Genomic DNA, 21,197 nt, shown 5'->3' on the forward strand with positions numbered 1-21,197 from the left:
AGAACAGAGGAGAAAAAGAAACCAATGCGAGCCTGCACAAAAGGTAATATTAATCTGTCATCCCAGCGATCCAGGAAGTGGGGGCAGGTGGATTCTGAGTTCAAGACCAAGCCGAAGAACTCAATGAGTAAAATGTGGCTCCTTGGTAGAGCCACTGCCTAGTGTGCAGGAGACCCTGGGTCCAATTCTAGCATGAGAGGGAGAGAGAGAGAGAGAGAGAGAGAGAGAGAGAGAGAGAGAGAGAGAGAGAGAGAGAGAGAGAAGGGGTTGCTCTGTGCCCAGGAACTGCCACTTGGGGCTGGTATTACTTGACAGTGGCTGGTACACACAGTTGCAAAGTTTCCCTCCCTCATTACACCCCCCAAAAGATAACTGAGAATCTCTGACTCATCTTGTTTTACATTTTACATCTGTTCTCTTTGTTTTGTTGTAGGGGACGAAGGAGATAATTTCTATGTGATTGACCAAGGAGAAGTAGATGTGAGTATCCATCATGTTTTGTTGTTGTTGTTGTTGTTGTTGTTGTTGTTTTGTTTTTTGTTTTTTGTTTTTTGGATAACAGGTCCTTTTTGCATGCCTGGCTTGAAGACTTTCCATAGCTCAGCACCAGGTCTCACAAACGCAGGCTAAGAGCATTTCTTTCTGAACAGATTCCTGATGGTTTGTTTGTTTGTTTGTTTATGGTGCTAGGGATGGAACTCAGGGCTTCTATCACTTAGGTGGGTGTTTTGTCACTCATGCCCCAGCCCCTCACTAGGGGATTCTACGCAGGAGCCTAGTGCTGAGCCACACCCCAGCCCCTCACTGGGAGATTCTAGGCAGGAGCCTAGTGCTGAGCCACACCCCAGCCCCTCACTGGGAGATTCTAGGCAGGAGCCTAGTGCTGAGCCACACCCCAGCCCCCCACTGGGGGATTCTGGGCAGGTGCTCTACCACTGAGCCACACCCCAGCCCCTCACTGGGGGATTCTAGGCAGGTGCTCTACCACTGAGCCACACCCCAGCCCTTCACTGGGGGATTCTAGGCAGGTGTTCTACCACTGAGTCACACCCCAGCCCCTCACTGGGGGATTCTAGGCAGGGGCTCTACCACTGAGCCACACCCCAGCCCCTCACTGGGGGATTCTAGGCAGGTGCTCTACCACTGAGCCACACCCCAGCCCCTCACTGAGGGATTCTAGGCAGGTGCTCTACCACTGAGCCACACCCCAGCCCCTCACTGGGGGATTCTAGGCAGGGGCTCTACCACTGAGCCACACCCCAGCCCCTCACTGGGGGATTCTAGGCAAGATCCTAGTGCTGAGCCACACCCCCATCCTTACTTCAGTGGTTTTATTCAAGAACCATAATGCATTTTGTCTAAAGGATGGTGTAAGACCAAGAAAGCTCAGTTTGGAAGGAGAGCTGCGTCAGGCAGGTGCAGGGCCAGTCGAGTTCTTTATTGCTTTCACAGAGGGTCTGGGAGGAAAGCATCCTAAGGTGTCCTGTTTGGCTAGGGCCTGCCTGCAGATGCTGCAGCCTTCCAGTGGACGTTCTTCAGGTTGGTCTTGAACTCAGAATCCACCTTGCCCCACTTCCTGAATCCCACCGTGTGGGTGGGAAGTTCCATGTGTGTAGAGCCTAGACATCCTGATGTCACATGGGGGTGACTGCCACCTTTTGTGCCAGCGTGTACCCAAGCTTCACTGAGGGACACTCAGGACAAAGGGCACACATGTTTCTAGAGCTCCCCTCTGCTGCCCCCCAGGACTCTAATATTAGATGCATCCCCTCCAGACACCCCACCTTGTGCCTTCTCCTACCTCCATGGCCACCCCTGTCCAACAAGGCACTGATGTTGATGTCCCTCTTTTGGCTCCTGTTCCCAGAACATGTTTCCCAGCCGAGTGGTGGTGGCGCACGCCTTTAATCCCAGCACTCGGGAGGCAGAGGCAGGCGGATCGCTGTGAGTTCGAGGCCAGCCTGGTCTACAAAGCGAGTCCAGGACAGCCAAGCCTACATAGAGAAACCCTGTCTCGAAAAACAAAAAACAAAAAACAAAAAACAAAAAACAAAAAACAGAACGTGTTTCCCTAAGTGGAGGAGGCCTGCTTTTTTCTTTTCTTTTCTTTTCTTTTTTAAATTCCAAACCCTCTATGATTCTGTCTCTTTGACTTTTATTTTTATTTATTTATTTATTTTTTGACATAGGGTCTCACATTGTAGCCCAGGGCGTCTCCAAGCTTGTGGTAACTTTCCTATGTGAACCCCCTAAGTGCTGTGACGACACTCGTGTGCGCAGACATCACAGCTGGCTACGTATCTCTCTCTGACTCAGTCTGGGGGCCCCCTCTTGCCTCCATGAGTCTGGCCTACTGCTGGGCTGCCACTGGGTCCGAGCTGGTGTCATCCTTATGGGTGGCCCCTTGTTTCCCCTTGCTGTCACCCTGAGTTCCTTTTCAGGGTGAGTGTCAGCAGGTGTACCATGTGCCTTTCCCTGAAAGTTCAATTGCTTATTTGGCGCTGTTTCTGTGGACCATTTCTTGAAGGTCTGTCTTTGGAACAGAGGACATAGACAGAGCCCTTCCCGGACACTTCAGGGTCCTTAAAGTTACCAGTCAATTCCTAGGCTAGCCCCAGGGTTATTGCTGGGCTAAGTCTCAGCTTGGCTGCATCTTCCAATTAGCCATAGTTTGTGCTCCACCTGTCTGAGAGGACTTAACTCTGCCCTCCTAGCCTGGAGGTGTCCAGGCCACACCCTGCCTGGTGCCCTGGGGTTAGGCGAGCTATTTTGGGCCTGGCCTCTGCTCCCGAGCCTCTGTCCAGCCAGGCTATTTCTGGGAAAAAGCCTTTTCTGATTTCCCCCGCAGCCCGACTTTGTCCCACAATGCATTTCTGGGAACCACACTGTCCCACCTGCTTCCGGAGCCACCGCATAGGAAGTGACTCACCCTGGAGTCCCCCGTGGGGGCCACACACAAAGTTGGACCTGGTGAATCTGACAGCTCAACCCAGAGGGTCTGGGTCTCAGGGGAGAGGGGGCCCTCCTGTCTCCCCAAACAAGGAAACCTAGTCAGGAGGTAGCGACTCCTGGGGCTTACTCAGAGGAAGCATAAAGTGGAGGATTGAAAATTGGTTCTGATGCCAGGCTTTGCTGTCCACCATGTTACCTCCTTCTGCTGTGCTTCAAGTTAAAACGAACTATCAAACAACCCAAACGTCCATGAGAACGCCAGCCCAGAAAGCAGCCTGGTTCCTTCCTGCCCTAGCTCAGGCCAGGTTCAGTAGGGAGCCGAGGAAGCCTTGGTCCCTAGCAGTTTGTATGGGTGGGTGGGTCCCAAGGACCAGCGTCTCCAGCTCTCTGTTAGAAGTGGCATCGATGGGTTGAGATGGCTGAGGGGTGTGGGTGACTCGTTTCTAACTTTTAGTTTATGGTTGTTTGGGTTTTTTGTTGTTGTTGTTGTTTGTTTTTAAGAATGAGGGTTGCCAGGTGTTGGTGGCACATGTCTTTAATCCCAGCAAGGGTGGCAAAGGCAGACAGATCTCTGAGTTGAAGGTCAGCCTGGTCTATAGAGTAAGTTCCAGGACAGCCAGGGCTACACAGAGAAACACTGTCTTGGAAAAGAAAGAAAGAAAGAAAGAAAGAAAAAAAGAAAGAAAGAAAGAAAGAAAGAAGAAAGAGAAAGAAAAGAAAGAAAGAAAGAAAAAGAAGAAAGAAAGAGAAGAAAAATGATTTCACGTAGCACAGGCTGGCTTAAAGTTGTTATGTAGCCGAGGATGATCTGTAACTGTCAATCCTCCTGCCTCCATCCCCTGAGTGCCGAGATGACAAGCTTTGGTTTCTGTCATGCTGGGACATAGGGATGGAATCTAGGGTTGTTTGCATGCCAGGCAAGCACTCTTCCAACGCTCCCAAGTGTGCACCCCATAGTTTCTCTTCCAAACCCTGGTCCCAGGTTATTACTCACTCCTGGCCCGAAAACCACCACTCTCTCTTCTCCTTCCCAAGTGTTTGCTAGCCCTTGCTCCCTGAGGCATTGCCAGCTCCCATGGTATCCCTGGAAATAACCAACATGGGCCTGCCCCGCCCTTCCCCCCCCCCCCCCCCCCCCCGGGCTGGGGTGGGGGTGGCTTCATGCAGATAAAATAGATGACACTCACCAGGAAACTAGTAAACAGTGTCTCACACCTCAGAGCCTTGGCTTTCCTGTAGTCTCCGCTCTTAATTTTGCTCTGTCTGGCAAACTCTTATTCACCCTTCAATACCCTCCAGGCCGTGCTCCTCTGTCTGCAGTGGAGCACTGATAAATGCTGACCTTAGTGACCACAGAAGGCCAGACCGTCCTCCTGTAACCTGGGAGCCCATGTGGGTTCTGATCTGGGCCCATGTTTTTCTTGAAATATGCTACTGCCCCTCCCCCTCCCTCTTTTTCCTCCTATCATCCCCTTTTCTCCTCTCCCCCCTCTCCCCCCCCTTTCCCTCCTCCATTTTTCCCCTTCTTCCAACTTGAACTCAAACTCTTTAGGTGTTGGAGAAGGTTTTTGAACTTCTAATCCTCCTGCCTCCACCTCCTGAGGGCTGGGATTACAGACCTGTGTGTGTGTGTGTGTGTGTGTGTGTGTATGTGTGTGTCCAGCCATATCTGCTCTATGTAGAGCTGGGGATGGGGGCCCAGGCCTTCACGCATGCTAAGCAAACACTCTACCGATTGAATCCAAAAGTGACCTCCTTTGTGTTCATCAGAGTCACCTAGAATCTTCCAATTCTATCTCAAAGACAAGTTGGGGTGACCCCCCAGGACATTCTGGGTCACGGATTATTTTCACCCAAAATCAGTGGATGTAGGAAAAGAGCTGGCCTTCAAAGTTATGGAGCCCCTGACACCCCCCCCCCCCCCCCGCTCCCCAAGCCATGTCCATCTACAGCAAGGCCATGGGTGACTCAGACCCTTGTGCAGACTGCAAAGAGGCCTCTGCTTCCACCCTGGGCTGCCTCAGCTGCCGTGGGCTTCGTCCCAGAGGCCTGAGCACGGAGTCCACAGTGGCCAGTGGGTCACACAGGGCTTCTCCCACAGCAGTGCTCCTGTCCTCTTCCCATCGGCACACTGATTGTGTACTAAGCAGGCTCCAGCTCCAGCCTGTTCTTCTAGCCAGCCTTTCATCCCTAAGAAAGCCCTCCACACCTACCGTCTGCCTGCCCCCATTGCAGCAGCCGCCTCCCTCCTCAGATTAGCTCCGCCATATCTGAGGGAGGGTGGCCACCCTTCTGTCCCTGGACTCCTGAGTCTGTGGTTTTCCCTGGAGGCCCCTGAGCCACTTCCTGTGGAAGACCCCGGGTGTGGCCGAGGGACAGGGAAACACTGCCCTGGATGGTTACAGTGTGTTCGGTGTTTTGGCCTATACTGTCCCATCGCCTTCCAGAAGCCAGCCTCTACCTCAGTCTCCCCCAGACTCCTGCAGAATGCGAAGGCCACATTAACTGATGATGCTGACTCTGGGCTTTTTATCCACAACCCCCCTTGAATGTGGTGTGGGTGCTGGGTGGGACTGGTAGGATTCCCCTGAGCCCTCCATCCTTTCAAGGCAGGGCTGAGGGTCCTTAGAGTCATGCACAGCTCATCGGAATCCGACCCTTCCAGCTCTCCCTGAGAGACAGCCTTCCAGGCTCCAATGAGACAATAAGGGACCAGGGGTGGGAGGCTGGCTCATGGTTTCCTGGCCTCGGGTTGGCCGTACTGTCTTGTAATGATGATGGTCAAAGCTCTAGCTGGCCTCCCGCCGGCCTGGGGACATGTGGAGGCAATTTTGCGAAGGAAAAAGTGAGCTCACCTTCACAAAACAGTTCTTCAAATGTATTGTCTGGACCGATCTGCCCCGCCTCCCTCTCCAGCTGGGAGGTTCAGGTTCAAAGGCGGCTTAGAGGTCCTTGCTGAACCCTGGCTGGGCCAAACCAGGATGTCTGGGCATCGTGGGTGGATGCTGCTTCCTGGCTAAAGCCCCGAGTTTAGGATGTAGAGGCTGCAGGTGGTACAAGGACGGGAACTTTGAGTGGGTGCATTTGGCCTCGCCTCCCCACAGCCCTATGCGAAAGTCCCCGACACCTCCACCAATCACTCAGACTTTCCAGCGGGAACAGGGGTGGGCGGCAGGGAGCACCCACAGGGCTGGGCACAGAGGAAACTGGACTGTGATGTGGGAGATGTGGTGTAAACACAAGGGGGCCATCAAGGAAGGCCACATTTAAAGGAATCAAAGGGTGCCCAGTAAGGGGTTGGGAGTGAGAAGCCAGCATGTCGGTCCTGGCTGAGTTATGGGGCATGTATTACTATAATCACTGTGATTACTTTCAGCAAGCTTCTGTGGCCTCAGTGTGCTGCATTCTGTAACCCCTCCCTCAGGCCAGACAGGTCTGTGAGGATGCCATAGGGTGGGGACATCAGAGGGATGTCACCAGCTTCACCCCTCCATGTAGGATCTGTACCCCTCCCTGAAAATAGGCCAGTGTGCTATGGTTTGAGGAGCACCCCACCAGGATGGACACTGTTCTACCAGCAGCCCTGGAGGACCAGGGGACCAAAGGCCCAAAGTTCAGTCTTGGTTAAAATCATGGCTTCCCACAGAGTTTTTGTAAATGCTAGACAGTGTGTGTACTTTAGCCAAGAACTATAATCTGTTTTTTTCTAGTAGAAAAATATTTTCCAATTTATTTTATTCGTGGAACACAGAATTCCTACTGAAAAGGACACTCAGCTGCAGGCATTCAAGATTGAGAGAGGAGAGCCGGGCAGTGGTGGCCCACGCCTTTAATCCCAGCCCTAAGGGAGGCAGAGGTAGGAGGATCTCTGTGAGTTCGAGGCCAGCCTGGTCTACAAAGTGAGTCCAGGACAGCCAGGGCTACACAGAGAAACTTTGACTCGAGAAACCAACCAACCAAACAAACAAGATGCTTCCCTCCTGGGCAGCACAGTGTGTACCCAGGAGCTGGGAATCCCTGAGCATCGCTATCTGGTCCAGCCGTTGGGCTGTTCAGTTTGCCAGAGTTGCTGGGTGAGCACGTATGTTTAAATTATTAAGGTGCCTTGGGGCATTGGAATCACTATGGTGTCAACAGTCAAGCTGTCGCCATCACCTGTGCCCAGAACTCTTTCCTCTGTGAGTGTGGGGGAGGGCTGGAGAACACATGTCTGTGGAGGTCAGCGCTTAACCTCAGGTGTCTTTGTCAGTCACTGTCTGTCCTGTTTTTCGAGAGAGGGACTCTCATTGGCCTGGAGCCTGTAATTCAATCAAGCTGGCTGGCTAACAAAACTTGAGGTGTCCACCTGTCTCCACCTCCCCAGATCTGGAATTATAGGCATATACCATCACACCTGACTTCCTAAAATCATGACTTTTGGAAATTAAACTCGGGCCCTCACATTCCCAGTGAGCAGTTATCCACTGGCCTGTCTCCCCAGACCTCCTCTTGTATGAACTTTCTTACTGATTCTCCCCTGGTCCCTTTAACAAGTCACTCCATAGCCCCACTCCCCTTCCCTGATTCTCCCCTTCCTACTTCCTATCCCTATATATAAATCTGATTCCTGGGGTTAGAGAGATGGCTCAGTGGTTAAAGAGCATTGGATACTCTTCCAGAAGACCTGGGTTCAATTCTCAGCATCCACGTGGCAGCTCACAACTGTCTGGAACTTCAGTTCCAGAGGATCCGATGCTCTTCTCTTCTGCCTGCACAGACACACATGCAGGCGAGAAACACCCATACTCATGAAAGCAAATAGATCTGAAAATAATCAGACTCTTCTGGGGGTGGGGCTCATAGTGACCTCACACAGCATCTACCCCGTGGCTGCTGTCGCTGAGCAAAACATCCTCAAGATCTATCCACTCACGCTGTAGCAGGTGTCAGAATTCCTCGGCTCAAGGCTGAGTAATGTACCATTGGGGGCATATGCTACTTTAAAAAAAAAATGTACATCTTTATGGGCTCTTGCAAGCTATCCCACAGTTAACATGGGTGTGTGAATATCTCCTGGAGGCCTGTTTTCCAAAGTGCCATTAGGTTTCCATTAGTCATTTGTTGAATGCATAGCTGTCTGTGCCATTTTTTTTTCCTGAAGGTCTAGGAGCCTCCAAAGCGTATTGTAGCCATACAGCAGTCATCTCTGAGCTCCTCGGTGACCTTGATGGCCTTGCTTGAGGTCACAGCGTGTTGGCTAAAACCTGGCAGTGAATGTGGCTGGAGTTGAGGGTGTTAGATTCTGAGGCACCCCAAATGCTGTGCTGTTCTAGTAGGGGTTGGGTGACACAGTCTGGGGGTGCCGGCAGTCCCTTGGATTGGTGACTCCATTAGGAGAAACTATGGGCTTCCCACTGGGGTGCAAAAGTTTGCAGCAAACTTGAGCTTTGGGATCTTGACCTGACCTGCCTTCTGGGGTTCTGGTATGCATGTGGGCATGAGGGAGAGGGAGAGAGGGCCACACCCAGCATGGTCTGGCTTCAATGAGGAACCCTCACTGGCCTGATAACTATCCCAGAGTGGTCTGGGGGCATAGCCCAAGGATGACAGTCCTGTGCCCCCAGCTCTTATGAAGCATCTTTATCTTCACCTCCACACTGCTAGCTTGCCCGCTTGATTTGGCATGGTTGAGAAGGGAGACAGAGCTGGTCCTGCCATGGTCTGGGAACCTCTGGGCTCCTGGCAACCTTGGTCCATCTGTGCCAGGAGGGTGATGTTCACTGGTTCTGGGGTCCTGGTGATCCAGAAATCCAGTGATCTTTAGGGGCTCTGCCAGGACTTGACTGGGCAGGTGACCTTCTGCCATCCAGCCACCTCTGGCTACCTCTGGGCACGCTGTAGTCTGAACAAGCCTTGGCATGAGTTCTCGAAAAATATGTAGAGGCCAGGTCCCCCATGAGTCTAAAGTCAGACTTTTTAAAAATGTTTTTTTCCTTCTGTTTTCTAGCGTGTATGTCCATGCACATGTGTGCAATGTGCGTGTGTCCATGCATGTGCATGGATGGATGTGTATGAGCATGCAAGCGTGTGCATGTGCATGTGTGTGTGTGTGTGTGTGTGTGTGTGTGTGTGTGTGTGTGAGAGAGAGAGAGAGAGAGAGAGAGAGAGAGAGAGAGAGAGAGAGAGAGAGAGAGGGAGAGGGAGAGGGAGAGGTGGGGAGTGGTACTTTTGACACCACACATATATGGAGGTCAGAGGACAACTCCGTGGAGTCAGTTTTTTCCTTCCATTTTTACGTGAATTCCAGGGATCAAGCTCGGGCCGTCAGGCTTGCGTGGCAAATACTTACCTGCTGAGTCGTCCTGTCAGTCCCCCTTGCTTTGTTAATACGGAGTCACTCACTAACCTGGAATCACTCACTGATTCTTGTAGGATAAGCCTGTTGCTGGGCCCCAAAGAGCTGCCCGTCTGTAGCCCCCTGCTCCTCAGCACTGGAGTTACAGACTCAGACCACTGTGTCCACACGTTATACATGGATTCTGGGGCATGAATTCACATGTTCTTGCTTGCCAGGCCTTTTATCAACTACTGAGCCATCTCCTCAGCCTTGGTCTGCCTTTTTCAGACAGAGTCTTGCCCTGTAGCCTAGGCTAGCCTTATGTTCCCAATACCCCCCAGACTCAGTTTCTTGGGGGCTAAGAGCACAGGCACGGGACGCCATACCAGGCTTGTATCTCTAAGGCATTTGCCTCTGGCCCATGTCTCTGCTCTTTGGAAGATCCATCGAAGATGGCAATCTGTCATCTATTGCCAAGTTCCTTGCGGCGAGAAGGTGCGTGCCTGGGTCAGAGGGTCACTCACTGAATGAAGGCTGAACAGGGACAGGCAGGAAGGAGGAAGGCAGGCAGGGCAGAGCAGCGGAGGCTGAGATCATCTGGAGGACCTTTGGCCGCTAGTGTGGTATAGTGTAGCCCAGTGGGGCCTCCCACTATTTTTCTCTTAAAGGAAGAAAAAACAAAAAAAATGGACCAAACAAGAGTAGCCCCTTTGCGTACCAGCTGGGTGGGGGAGCTGTGACAGAGGCCAGTGTGCAAAGAAGGATGGCCCTTTGTCCTCCGGGGTGGCCCTGGAGGACACAATGGTTTCCTCTGACACTGTGGGGGGATCCCCTAGGCTTGAGACTCCTGCATGAAGGAGGGTCGTCATCGCAGAGGGTCCCTGCTCCCTTGGCCATGTCTCAGGGCAGCCACACTCATTCTTCCTTTGGGGAGTGAAGTTGACGATGTGTCATTACCACAGTGGTTCAGCTGGGGCATTGTGTTGCCAGAGGCTGAGTGATCTGGGAAAGGTAGTTTTGGGTCCTTCCTCCTGCTTGGGGTGGCCACTGGGGGACTTCCCCAGTCCCCCATCCTTCAAGGAGAGAGACTATTAGCCCATTGGTGACTCACCAGCAGGAACTCGCATGTCCTACACACCTCACCCAAGCCCAAGAGCGTCTGTACTTATGACTCAGCCCAAGATGACACGTGGGGACAGACGTGTGGTAGGGATAGAGCAGCCTCTGGGAATATGCTTTCAGTAACACCTGCTTCTGCTGAGCCAACAGGTGTGACTGTGACATAACAGATGTCACCTCAGATCTTTGTCAGAGACAAACAAGGAAGTCACAGTCAACTCAAGTATCTCTGTGATGCCTGGGTGGTAGTGCATGCCTGTACTCCCAGGTCTCTAGAGGCTATGATGGGAAAATTTTACCAAGTTAGGGGACAACATGGGACTACAGAGGGGAACTCTGTCTCAAAAAGGGGAGAGGTTAGGGATACAGCTTAGTGGTAGGCATTTGTCTAGAACACTTCAGAGAGAAGCTGGGGGCGTGGCTCAGTGGTAGAGCCCCTGTCTAGAATCCCCCAGTGAGGGGCTGGGGTGTGGCTCAGTGGTAGAGCCCCTGTCTAGAATCCCCCAGTGAGGGGCTGGGGTGTGGCTCAGTGGTAGAGCACCTGCCTAGAATCCTCCAGTAAGGGGCTGGGGTGTGGCTCAGTGGTAGAGCACCTGCCTAGAATCTCCCAGTGAGGGGCTGGGTGTGTGGCTCAGTGGTAGAGCACCTGCCTAGAATCCCCCAGTAGGGGGCTGGGGCATGGCTCAGTGGTAGAGCCTCTGCCTAGAATCCCCCAGTGAGGGGCTGGGTTGTGGTTCAGTGGTAGAGCACCTGCCTAGAATCCCCCAGTAGGGGGCTGGGGCGTGGCTCAATGGTAGAGCACCTGCCTAGAATCCCCCAGTGAGGGGCTGAGTGCAAGGCCTTGGTCTAATCTCTAGTACCATAAAAAGCAACACAAACAATGATCCTGACAACATCATGTGGGTATGACAGCCCAAGCTCATCTAGGCTAGAGAGCACTCTGAGGCTAAAGAAACCAAATGGCAGCACTTGGGAAGCAGAGGCAGGTGGATTCTGTGAGTTCGAGGCCAGCCTGGTCTACAAAGTGAGTCCAGAACAGCCAAGGCTACACAGAAAAACCAAAAATCCAAAGAACAAACAAACAAAAAAAGAAGCTGAAGGACAGACTCGGGGTGACACTGAGTAGGTCTTGGGGACCATGTGTATACTCGGTGAGCTACCTGCCATGTTCAGATTACTGGGGTTTCTCATCTGCAAGGTAACTCTCCATGCATAGGTTCCTGCAGAAGCATAGGCAAGGTGGCAATGCCAGCTCTGAGATGAGAGGGGAGGCTTTGTCCTACCCTCCCTGAGCTGTGGACGTGAGGTGAGGTCGTAGGAGTATGCTCTGAGGCCTGCAAACTCATATCTGAAGTCCCAGATCACTACGCTCTTTCCTTGTGTATGTCTACGTTCCCTATAGCATTTGGTGGGCATTGTTTCCACATTCTGTGTGTGTGTGTGTGTGTGTGGGTCTGTGTGTGTGTTTGTATGTATGTGTGTGTCTATGTGTGTGTGTGTGTGTGTCTGTGTGTGTGTGTCTATGTGTGTGTGTGTGTCTGTGTGTATCTATGAGTGTGTGTATCTATGTGTGTGTGTCTGTGTGTGTGTGTATCTGTGTGTGTAATGGTAAAGCAACTCATTGAGGTGCAGTCGGAAAAACAGGCCCAGAGAGCCTGAGAGGGGAATCGCTGGATGGGTATCCAGCACGGGAGGTAGCTGAGTCACACTGTGTCCTGCCCTCTGGTCCTGACCTGTTCTTTGGTGGCTGTGTGCTGCCCAGTTGTGGCTCTGAGTAGGCTGGGATGAGGCGGGATGGGAGCTCCTTGGAACAGATGACACCAGCCCAAGGTTACCTCCAGGGCAGGCGTGTGTAAGAAGTGATCCAAAAGCCGTGCAAAGCACCTGTCTTTCCAACAGGGGAGATAGGACATCACCCTATAGCCCAGACTGGGCTGGAGCCTGTCATCTTCCTGCCTCAACCTGGGATGACAGGTTATGACACCATGCCTGGCCTCTTTGAGAGTTTTAAGGTCAATCTGTGCTCTCCCCTCCCAGAGCCCCAAACCCTTTTGGGGTTTGGGGAACCAGTACACCAGGTGGGAAGAACACACACCCCAACTGGTAGAGTCCTGTCTTTGGGAGCCACTGTCCTCCCCACCCCCCATCTTCGTGGCTAGGCAGGCCCCCTCTACGCCTTGCTCACTATATAGTGGAGTTACAACCATGACCTGCGACTCGTTCTCTTTCAGACAGAAATCTCTGTGCCTCAGTTATTACCGGATAATGAGACATTGATTTCAATAAGAATCGCTTCCATGATTCATCACAATCCATTCTCTGGGTACGCACCCGTTTTAGCAGTGGGAACGGTTCTGTACGCTCATTGAGACGCTGCGGGATAAAGCGTGCATTGTGTCAATTTATAGTAACCGAGCTGCATAATCGCCCTGGGGATGAACAATCTACCCATTCTATGCCTTGGCTGGGTGTGGGCCGCGCAAGGTCCGTGCATAGTGCGCACACTGTGCAGGGTGCGTTGCCCACGCGGCCTGAAAGGGAATCTTGTCCCAGCTCCTTCCCGGGGCAGCTTGGTAGTGGTGCCTTGGCCAGGGGGCTCAACTAGGCCACTGGCCAAAAGACTTGGGTGCTTGCCTTGGTAGCAAAGGCCCAGAGGAGAAGGGGGATAGTCAGGGTGTGCCCATGGGGGGGTGGGACAAGAAGGATACTCAGGCAGAGGGGTCGCTGAATGGCCAGAGAGAAGAGGCAGTTTGTAAATGGAAAAGGCATGAGGCAGGATGTTTGTCTGGGTCTGTCTAGGTAATGGTAGAACAACTCATTGGGGTGCAGTCAGGAAAACTGAGGCCCAGGCAGCCTGAGAGGGGATCACTGCATGGGTAACCAGCACAGGAGGTAGCTGAGACACATTGTATCCTGCCCCTCTGGTCCTGACCTGTTCTTTGGTGTCTGTGTGCTGTCCAGCTGTGGTTCTGGGTAGGCTGGGACGAGGTGGAATGGGAGCTCCTTGGTTACCCCCAGGGCAGGCGTGTGTAAGAAGTCATCGAAAAGCCATGCAAATCACCTGTCTTCCCAACAGGGTAGGGGAGAGATAGGACATCACTCTATAGCCCAGACTGGGCTGGAGCCTGTCATCCTCCTGCCTCAACCTGGCGTGACAGGTTATGACATCATGCCTGGCCTCTTTGGGGGTTTTAAGGTCAATCTGTGCTCTCCTCTCCCAGAGCCCCAGACCCCTTTGGGGCTTGGGGAACTACTTCCCCAGGTGGGAAGAGCACACACGCCAACTGGTAGAGTCCTGTCTTTGGGAGCCACTGTCCTCCCCACCCCCCGACTTTGTGGCTAGCCAGGCCCCCTCTACACCTTGCTCACTACATCGTGGAGTTACAACCATCACCTGCGACTTGTTCCCTTTCAAAGAGAACAAAGCACTGGAGAAAGCATCCCACTGGGGAGCCTTATGGATCCCCCATAGAGGAAGCGGCCATTGTGGCCCACATTTCCCACTGACCTTTCTTTCTTGTTCTCTAAAGGTGTACGTGAATGGGGAATGGGTGACCAGCATCAGTGAGGGGGGAAGCTTCGGAGAGCTGGCCCTCATCTACGGCACCCCCCGAGCAGCCACCGTGAAGGCCAAGACGGACCTCAAACTCTGGGGCATCGACCGTGACAGCTACAGGCGCATCCTTATGGTGAGTGGAACCTTGGCCAGTAGGCTCTGTCCAGGGGAGGAGGCACAGTAGTAGGGTCCGATACCACCAGACACTCGGGTCCAAGGTGAAGATGGGTCTCCCCAGTAGACATGGCCTGTGATGTGAGTGGAAAGCACCAGAAAGGTTTTTCAGAGCTCCTCAAAACAGAAAGATTGTGGGCTGTCACCAGACCCTCCCGGAAAGCTTCGAGCTTGGAAATAGGCAGGTGTCCTGCCCTGCTGGTGACAGCCCACAGAAGATGACTTGGGGATGTCTCCTCTGCATTCCCCTTTCTGCCCTTCCAGATACTCTAGAATGTGGTTGTAATGGCTGGACCAACAGTGCTACCATCTTGGACCACAAGGTCACTTGGAGAATAAAACCCAGGGTCCCTTTAAGGTGATGTTAGGGCAAAGGCTAAAAGCCCTCCCCCTGCATGCCAACCCCCCCCCCCCGCCCCGTGGGAGTTATAGGTCATGGAGATAGAGTGCAAAGGCCTTTGGGGTGTCTGCCGCTTGGAGCACAGGGGGCTGTTTGAGGGGAACACAATGAGAAGAAAGGAAGGGTTTTGTCCTAAGGAGGCAGGGGTGCTTCATCCTGAAAATCCACAGGCTCCCCTGGAGCTTACCCTCCTGACCTCTGACATGGAGCTTCCTTGAATCACAGAAGGAACCGGGACCAGCTGGGACTCGGTTATCTTTGAGATATAGATTGGGGGAACCGAGAGTGGCCATGGGGTGAGACTGGCATCACCCCCAGAATAGGCTCAGGATGGAGCCCGTGCGCTCAGTCACCGAGGCACAGAGAGCACATCCTATTGTGGTCTTGATGTGATGTCAGCTCCTCCATAGGACACGCTCCGCTCCGTGGATCAGCACCATCTTGGAGGCAGCTGTCCCCGGGGCCCGGCTTGCTCAGCTCACTTCAGGGCTGCCGCACTGCTGTGGGCACAAAGACAAGCAACGCCACAATACAACACTACAGTCCTTTGTCTCCAACACGTCTCTATCTGCAGGGACCTGCCTGTCCCAGTGGGAGGGTGCCATTGGGGGAATCCTCCCTCTGCAAGAGGATACAGTCCCGTCGTCCCGTCCCATCGTCCCGTCTGAGCGCACCTGGCCTGAGGTTGCATAAGCGGCTGTTTCTCTAGCGTCTCTGTCTGTGCTGTGTCATTGCTGGCTGTGGGACTTTTGTGGTTAGGACTTGATATTCAGGAATGCTCTCAGAAGTGCAGAGGGAGCTGGCACTTTCTTTGGGTTAATTTCGGATCCCCAGACGCTAAGAATAGTGCCATTTGATGGGCTCCAGAATCCGCAGAGCTCTCGTGGAGACTTTGGATCCTGTCCGCACCCATTCTTCCTCTGGGCAGATTTGGATACGTCTACATCACACACCACCGGGGTGGGGGTGGGGGTGGGGGTGGGGTGGTTCCTGCCTTAGCTGGGACTCACGGGTGGGAGACGCAGAAGACAAAAGGTCACCAGTGTCTGGCTCTGTCAGCTCAGACTCCACACTCGAGTTGGAACCCTGTGACTTCTAGTTTGGAAGTTTCCTGTCTCTCCCCCGGCTGCTGTTTCTCTAAAGGACACACAGTGCCCAGCATCTGGCAGAGCTGGGGTGCGCTGCCATCGGTAGGCACTCAGGTGAGGGCACAACAGAGGCCAGCAGGCCATGAATTTCTTTCCTTTTATTTAAGCCTTGGGCCCTCTGCTCACCTGCCCCTTACTTGGCAACCTTGCGTCTGCCACTAGTGAGTTTGGAATTCCCTCTAGAGGGGCTAGACACGACTCAGCTGATAGAGGGCTTGCCGAATCGACCCATCACTGACTAAGTGAGGCACAGTGTGCGGTGCGTGCCTGGAATTCCAGCTCTCAGGAGGCAAAGGCAGGAGGATCAGAAGTCCAGTGCCACCCTCAGCTTACATAGCAACTTTGAGGCTATGGATTTCATGAAGCCCTGTCTCAAATTGGGCAGTGAGTAGAGGTCATCCCGGTATCTTCTGAGCCTCTGTATGAAGTGTCCTTAGTCCCTTGGAACTTGTGTCCCAAGCCAATATGGGTCCCCATTCCTACTGCCATTGACTCTGAAGGACCCACGTCCTGACTGACTCTAAGCCATCTCCACAAGAACCAGGCACAGGTGGTGTGACACCTGCAACCTCAGTGCGTTCCCCACCCCATTTTCTGTAGGGGTTCTGAGATGAGCTTAGAGCCCCCCAGGGATTCACAGGGGTTCACACAGCCTGGGAGTAGGTGATCCCTCCACCCTTGCTCAGAGTGAGAACCCCAGGGCGCATAAGTGACCGAGAAACTTCTGAGCCCTTGGGAGTAGGGGATGTGCTTGGAGGTGTCGGGTGATGGAGAAACTTCAGCCAGGGCCAGCTCCTTGTCCTGGGAAGCTCTGGCTGGGATAGGTTGTGCTGGGAGCTAAACTCATCTCTGGTTTCAGTTCTTCTGAACCATGGGGGCAGGCAGAGTTCACCATGGATACGGTGTGGTTCTCAGTAGAGAGGGGGGAGGGTCTTGGATCCCTCGCTCTCATCGGAGCACCCCAGGAAGGTGGTCCGTCTGTGTGTTCTGTAACCACATCTTCCTCCTCTAACCCAGCCTCATGCCTATTAGTTCCAAAGCCAGGATCTCACTCTTCTGCTGGGGGGGTGGGGCGGGGAGTGAGGAAAGGCTCCGGGAACGGTGGGTGGTGAACGCAGCACTCTGCCCGGCTGTGTTTCAAGGTCCCTGCTATTGACGTCTGATAGAGATCTTGGCTGAGGTCTGTTTTGGTTTCCCGTCGCTGTGATAACACACTCTTGGCAAAAGCAACTTAGGGAAGAAAGGGCTTGTTTTTGGTGCACAGTTCCAGGGTCCCGTCCACCGTGGCAGGGAGGTCACAGCAGCAGCCACTGGAGGAAGTTGGCCACATCCCATCCACAGCCAAGGAGCCGGTACTCAGTTCGCTTCTCCTCTGTCTTCGGTCTGGGGCTAAAAAATGGTGCTGCCCACATTCCAGGTGGGTGCTCCCATCTCTGTCAACCCAATCAGGACATTCCCGCTCCCACCCCCTCCAACAGACATGCCGACAGACTAACCTGACCTCTAAGATCATCCTCCCTTAAGATTGCCTTCCAGGTAATTCTAGATTCTGTGAGGTTGATGGTCAATACTAACCATCGCCGGGCATGCTGCAAGTGCCAAGGGGGCAGGCAGATGGAGTCCCTGGACCAGGCTGGCTCCTCGGGGAGAAGGCTGGCTGGCCTCTGTAGGCAGGTTCCTAGGCTGAGCCCCATTGGAGCTATCTTGGGTTGCTGTCTTGTGTGCATGCGATGAAGCCTGCTAACTTGGGGTTCTCCGTGTCACCAAGAGGCTTAGCGGATGACTGCTCAGCCTAGGAACAAAGCAGGATGCCTGACCACTTCCCCAGGTCCCACAACATTTTCGGCATTATTCTGTCTGCTGCACCAACATTAGCCTCTGAGGTTGCTGGGTCACAACCTGCCTGCATTCCTCTGGCAGGGCATAATTGCTAGGTGGTCAGTGGGGACTGCACATTTTCAGAGAGGCTTCTTTTTTAAGGGCTGGATGGGATTAAAGTGGCTTGGGCCAGATCACTGAGCAGGCTGCTGCCTCCACAGCCACCCCGACCTTCACCGATAGGCAGACACAACAGTTCTACATCACGAGAGCCTAGACACTGGCTTTCCAATTGTGCTGTCTTGTTGTCATGGAAACAGACTTGTTCTAGCCTCCGCTGGCAGAGCTGTCGTCTCACCGTCGAGGTCCAGATAGCTGAGGACAACTTAATGAGGTCCTCCTGGGCACTACTGGACATTGAGTCCCCAGCCCTGTTGCGACTTGAATTAGTTATTTTTCTCATTGCTATGACAAAATACTTGACAACAGCTACTTAAAGGAGCTGATTGTGGCTCATGGCTCATAGCTTTAAGTACAGTTTGTCATGGTGGGGAAAGGGGGTGGTGGCAGGAGGGTAAGGCAGTTGGTCACATTGCATCCACAGTCAGGGAGGGGGGAGGGGGGAAAAGGGGGGTGGGGGAGAAGGAGAGGGAGGAGAGGGAGAGAGAAAGGGAGGGAGAGAGGGAGAGAGAGAGAGAGAGAGAGAGAGAGAGAGAGAGAGAGAGAGGAGAGAGGAAAGAGGAGGGAGGGAGAAAGAGAGAGATTGGGGAGGGTTCTTAGCTTTCTTTCTCCTTTGTATTCAATCCAGGACCCCAGCCTATGGAATAGTGGTAGATCGTCCCATGTTTACGATGGGTCCTCCCATGAGTGGGTGGGTCTTCCCTCTAGTACCACAGTCCAGAAGTTTCCTCACAGACATGCCCAGAGGTTTGTCTGCTAGGCGATTCTAGACCCTGTCAAACTGACAATCAGGAATGGGCACCCCAGGACTTTCCCTGGGAAGTAAGAGAGCTTGGTGGTGTGTGACTCTGGGTCTCTGGGTTCGAAACTTTGCCAGCTTATTAGTGTTGGTCTGAAGTGCAAGTTGAGGCCCAAGGTTGTGGGGAGGCCTAGGGTCCTGTCACTGTATCCTGTGCCAGTCTTCGCCGAGACCCTTTTGGGGGCCGGTTTCAACATTCCTATTGCACAAGCTCAAGAGGCCAGTGGGCATGGAGGCCTGAGCCCAGGCTTTCCGACAGCTAGCTCAAGCTCAGCCTCCCCCAGGCCCATCACTGGTTAAGGCGTGCTGGACATGCTGGTGGATTGCCCCCCACCCCCAAAGCTCTGTGTGTATTCTTACACTAACTTGTAGTCACCCACTGCTCCTGGATAGCCTCTGAATCTTGGAAATGACACCTGCCAGCTCAGTGTGTTCCCCAGAGTGTCATGGCTTGACCCTCTGCTTTGCCCAGTCCCTTCTCTGTGTCTTCCATGACCCTTCCACCATCCCCGGGGCTGTTATACAAGACTGGTTTCCCTCCAGACGCCTATTTGGTCTTCAAGTGCAAACCTCCTGGGCTGTCCACCCGACCCTTCTAGGGTCTTCAGATCAGAGTGGCAGGGTCTGGTTGGTAAGAGCCCTGATAGATGCTAATGCCTGTGTGTTTCAGTCATGGGCATCTCCCTTCTACTGTTGGTACATGATTATTTAGAGCAAGATTTCTCTTCTGGCTTGTCATGCCTTAACTAGACAGCGGGTGCCTGCCTGTGTCTCCAAGAGGCACCCAGCCATGGAAATCACACTACAAGTGTCCCCAAAGTGCACTGGGCTGCAGAAAGAGCAATGAGCTGTCACTGCCATTGGCTGGCAGGCACCCAGGGAGGAGATAACCATGGCAGCCAGGTCCTCCTGTGCGTGCCTCTCCACACAGCCTTGAGCCTCTTCTCCTCTTGCACTGAAGCCTTGGAAAGCTATCTACCTGGTTAAACACAGCTGCTGCTGGCTACTAACCTGTACAGGAGCATGGAAGGCTAATGATAGCATGATGGTGACAGGCCGGACCACCTTAGTCCTGGCTCCAAGCCTGGGCACACCAGTGCGTGAGTCCCTCAATCCAGGGTGAAGATGGAGGTTGACCACACGGTACAGCACATAGCCGTGGCTTCATGGACACAGCTTCTTTCCCCCACAGGAGCAAAGACGCAGAGTGGGGAGAATGCACTACGGCATGCTGTGTGAGCTCATGCATTTGGGAGGCTGAGACAGAATTACAGGTTCTAGGTCAGCCTGGACTACATAGTGAGTTTCAGACTAGCGTGGGCTACAGAATGAAAGCATAATTCAACTAAGGAAAGAGAAGAAGCTGGATGTGGCAGGACACGTCTTTCATTTCAGCATTCAGGAAGCAGGGAGGGGGGGCAGGCAGATCTCTCACGTTAGCATCTAGTCTGATCTACATAGAAAGCTCTATCTAGGACAGTGGTTTCAGTCCTCAACTCACTGGACAGGAACTAAGCCACTACTCCTCTTTGGGCTTCTCTTTCTAATCCAGTAGAGAGATAATAGTAGCATCTCTCAGAGCTGTGGGGGCACATTAAAAGCTATGTGGGGGAGCAAGGTCTTGGCTATGTCTCTTGCCACCTTCTAAGAAGAGGGTGCTCCTGGGAGTGGCTGGGGTGCAGGGCGCTGGCACCTGTTAGTACCTATCTGCAGAGTGACTCATTCCATTTCTGATGACTAGGGAACCTGTCTCAGGCTGATGCTCCACACCCCCCGTATCAGAACAGGAAGCAAAGAACCTTATGAGCTGAAGTGTTGCGCTCTGTCTGAGTAGTGGTGTGATGGCACCGAGGGAGGACGGGGTCCAGGTTAGAGGCAGCAGCCGGAGCACGGATTTGATGGAGATCTCAAGACTTACAGTGACAAGATTGTTCCAAGAGCATGGGCAGTGATGGGCTGCCTCTGCCTGGAAATCCAATGTGCTGATCCTTTCCAAAAGCGCTCCTCCGGGGTTCTTAGTAAGATTCACACCATAACCTTCACTGTCACAGTCACTAACACCACCGTCTTTATTATCACCATCAACACCATCAATACCAGCATCACTATCACCATCACTCATCACCATGGTCATCACTATTGATACGTCATTGACACTATCATTGCTACCATCATCATTATCATCACCACCATCACCATCAACATCATTACCACTATCATCATCACCACTATTATGACAATCAATGGCATCATTACCACCATCAATATTATCATCATCATCACTACCATCACCATCATCACCACCATCACTATTCTCAATACCACCATCACTATATCGCCGTCACTATTATCAACACCACCATCACTATCATCACCTCTACCATCATCACACCCTTATGGCTATCAATAGCATCATTACTATCAACGTTATCATCATCATCACTACCATCACCACCACCACCATCACAAGTATCAATACTATCACCACTGTCATCATCACCAACATCACTATCACCATCCTCATTACCATAACCATCAATGTCATTATCACTGTCACCATTGTCACCATCCTCATTACCAGGACCATCACTGTCATTATCACCATCACCATCATCATCATCATCATCATCACCTTCATTACCATCACCACCATCATCATCATCACAATCATCATCATCATCATCACCTTCATTACCATCACCATCATCATCACCACCATCATCGTCGTCGTCATC

The 21,197-nt window shown here is 52.8% G+C and overlaps 1 protein-coding gene across 3 annotated transcripts in view; it reads left to right on the forward strand.

The window, feature by feature from the left end:
• The window catches only part of PRKAR1B (protein kinase cAMP-dependent type I regulatory subunit beta), a 124,040-nt gene that overhangs the window by 76,336 nt on the left and 26,507 nt on the right, over positions 1 to 21,197 (forward strand). For all 3 annotated transcript variants that reach the window (XM_084764265.1, XM_084764266.1, XM_084764264.1), the window contains exons 6-7: positions 434 to 480; positions 13,918 to 14,076. In XM_084764265.1, coding sequence (XP_084620391.1) covers positions 434 to 480; positions 13,918 to 14,076 — 206 coding nt within the window. The remainder of the gene's footprint in view (positions 1 to 433; positions 481 to 13,917; positions 14,077 to 21,197) is intronic.

The sequence above is a fragment of the Acomys minous genome (genome assembly GCF_964271855.1).
Source record: "Acomys minous genome assembly, chromosome: 16".
Lineage (NCBI taxonomy): Eukaryota > Metazoa > Chordata > Mammalia > Rodentia > Muridae > Acomys > Acomys minous.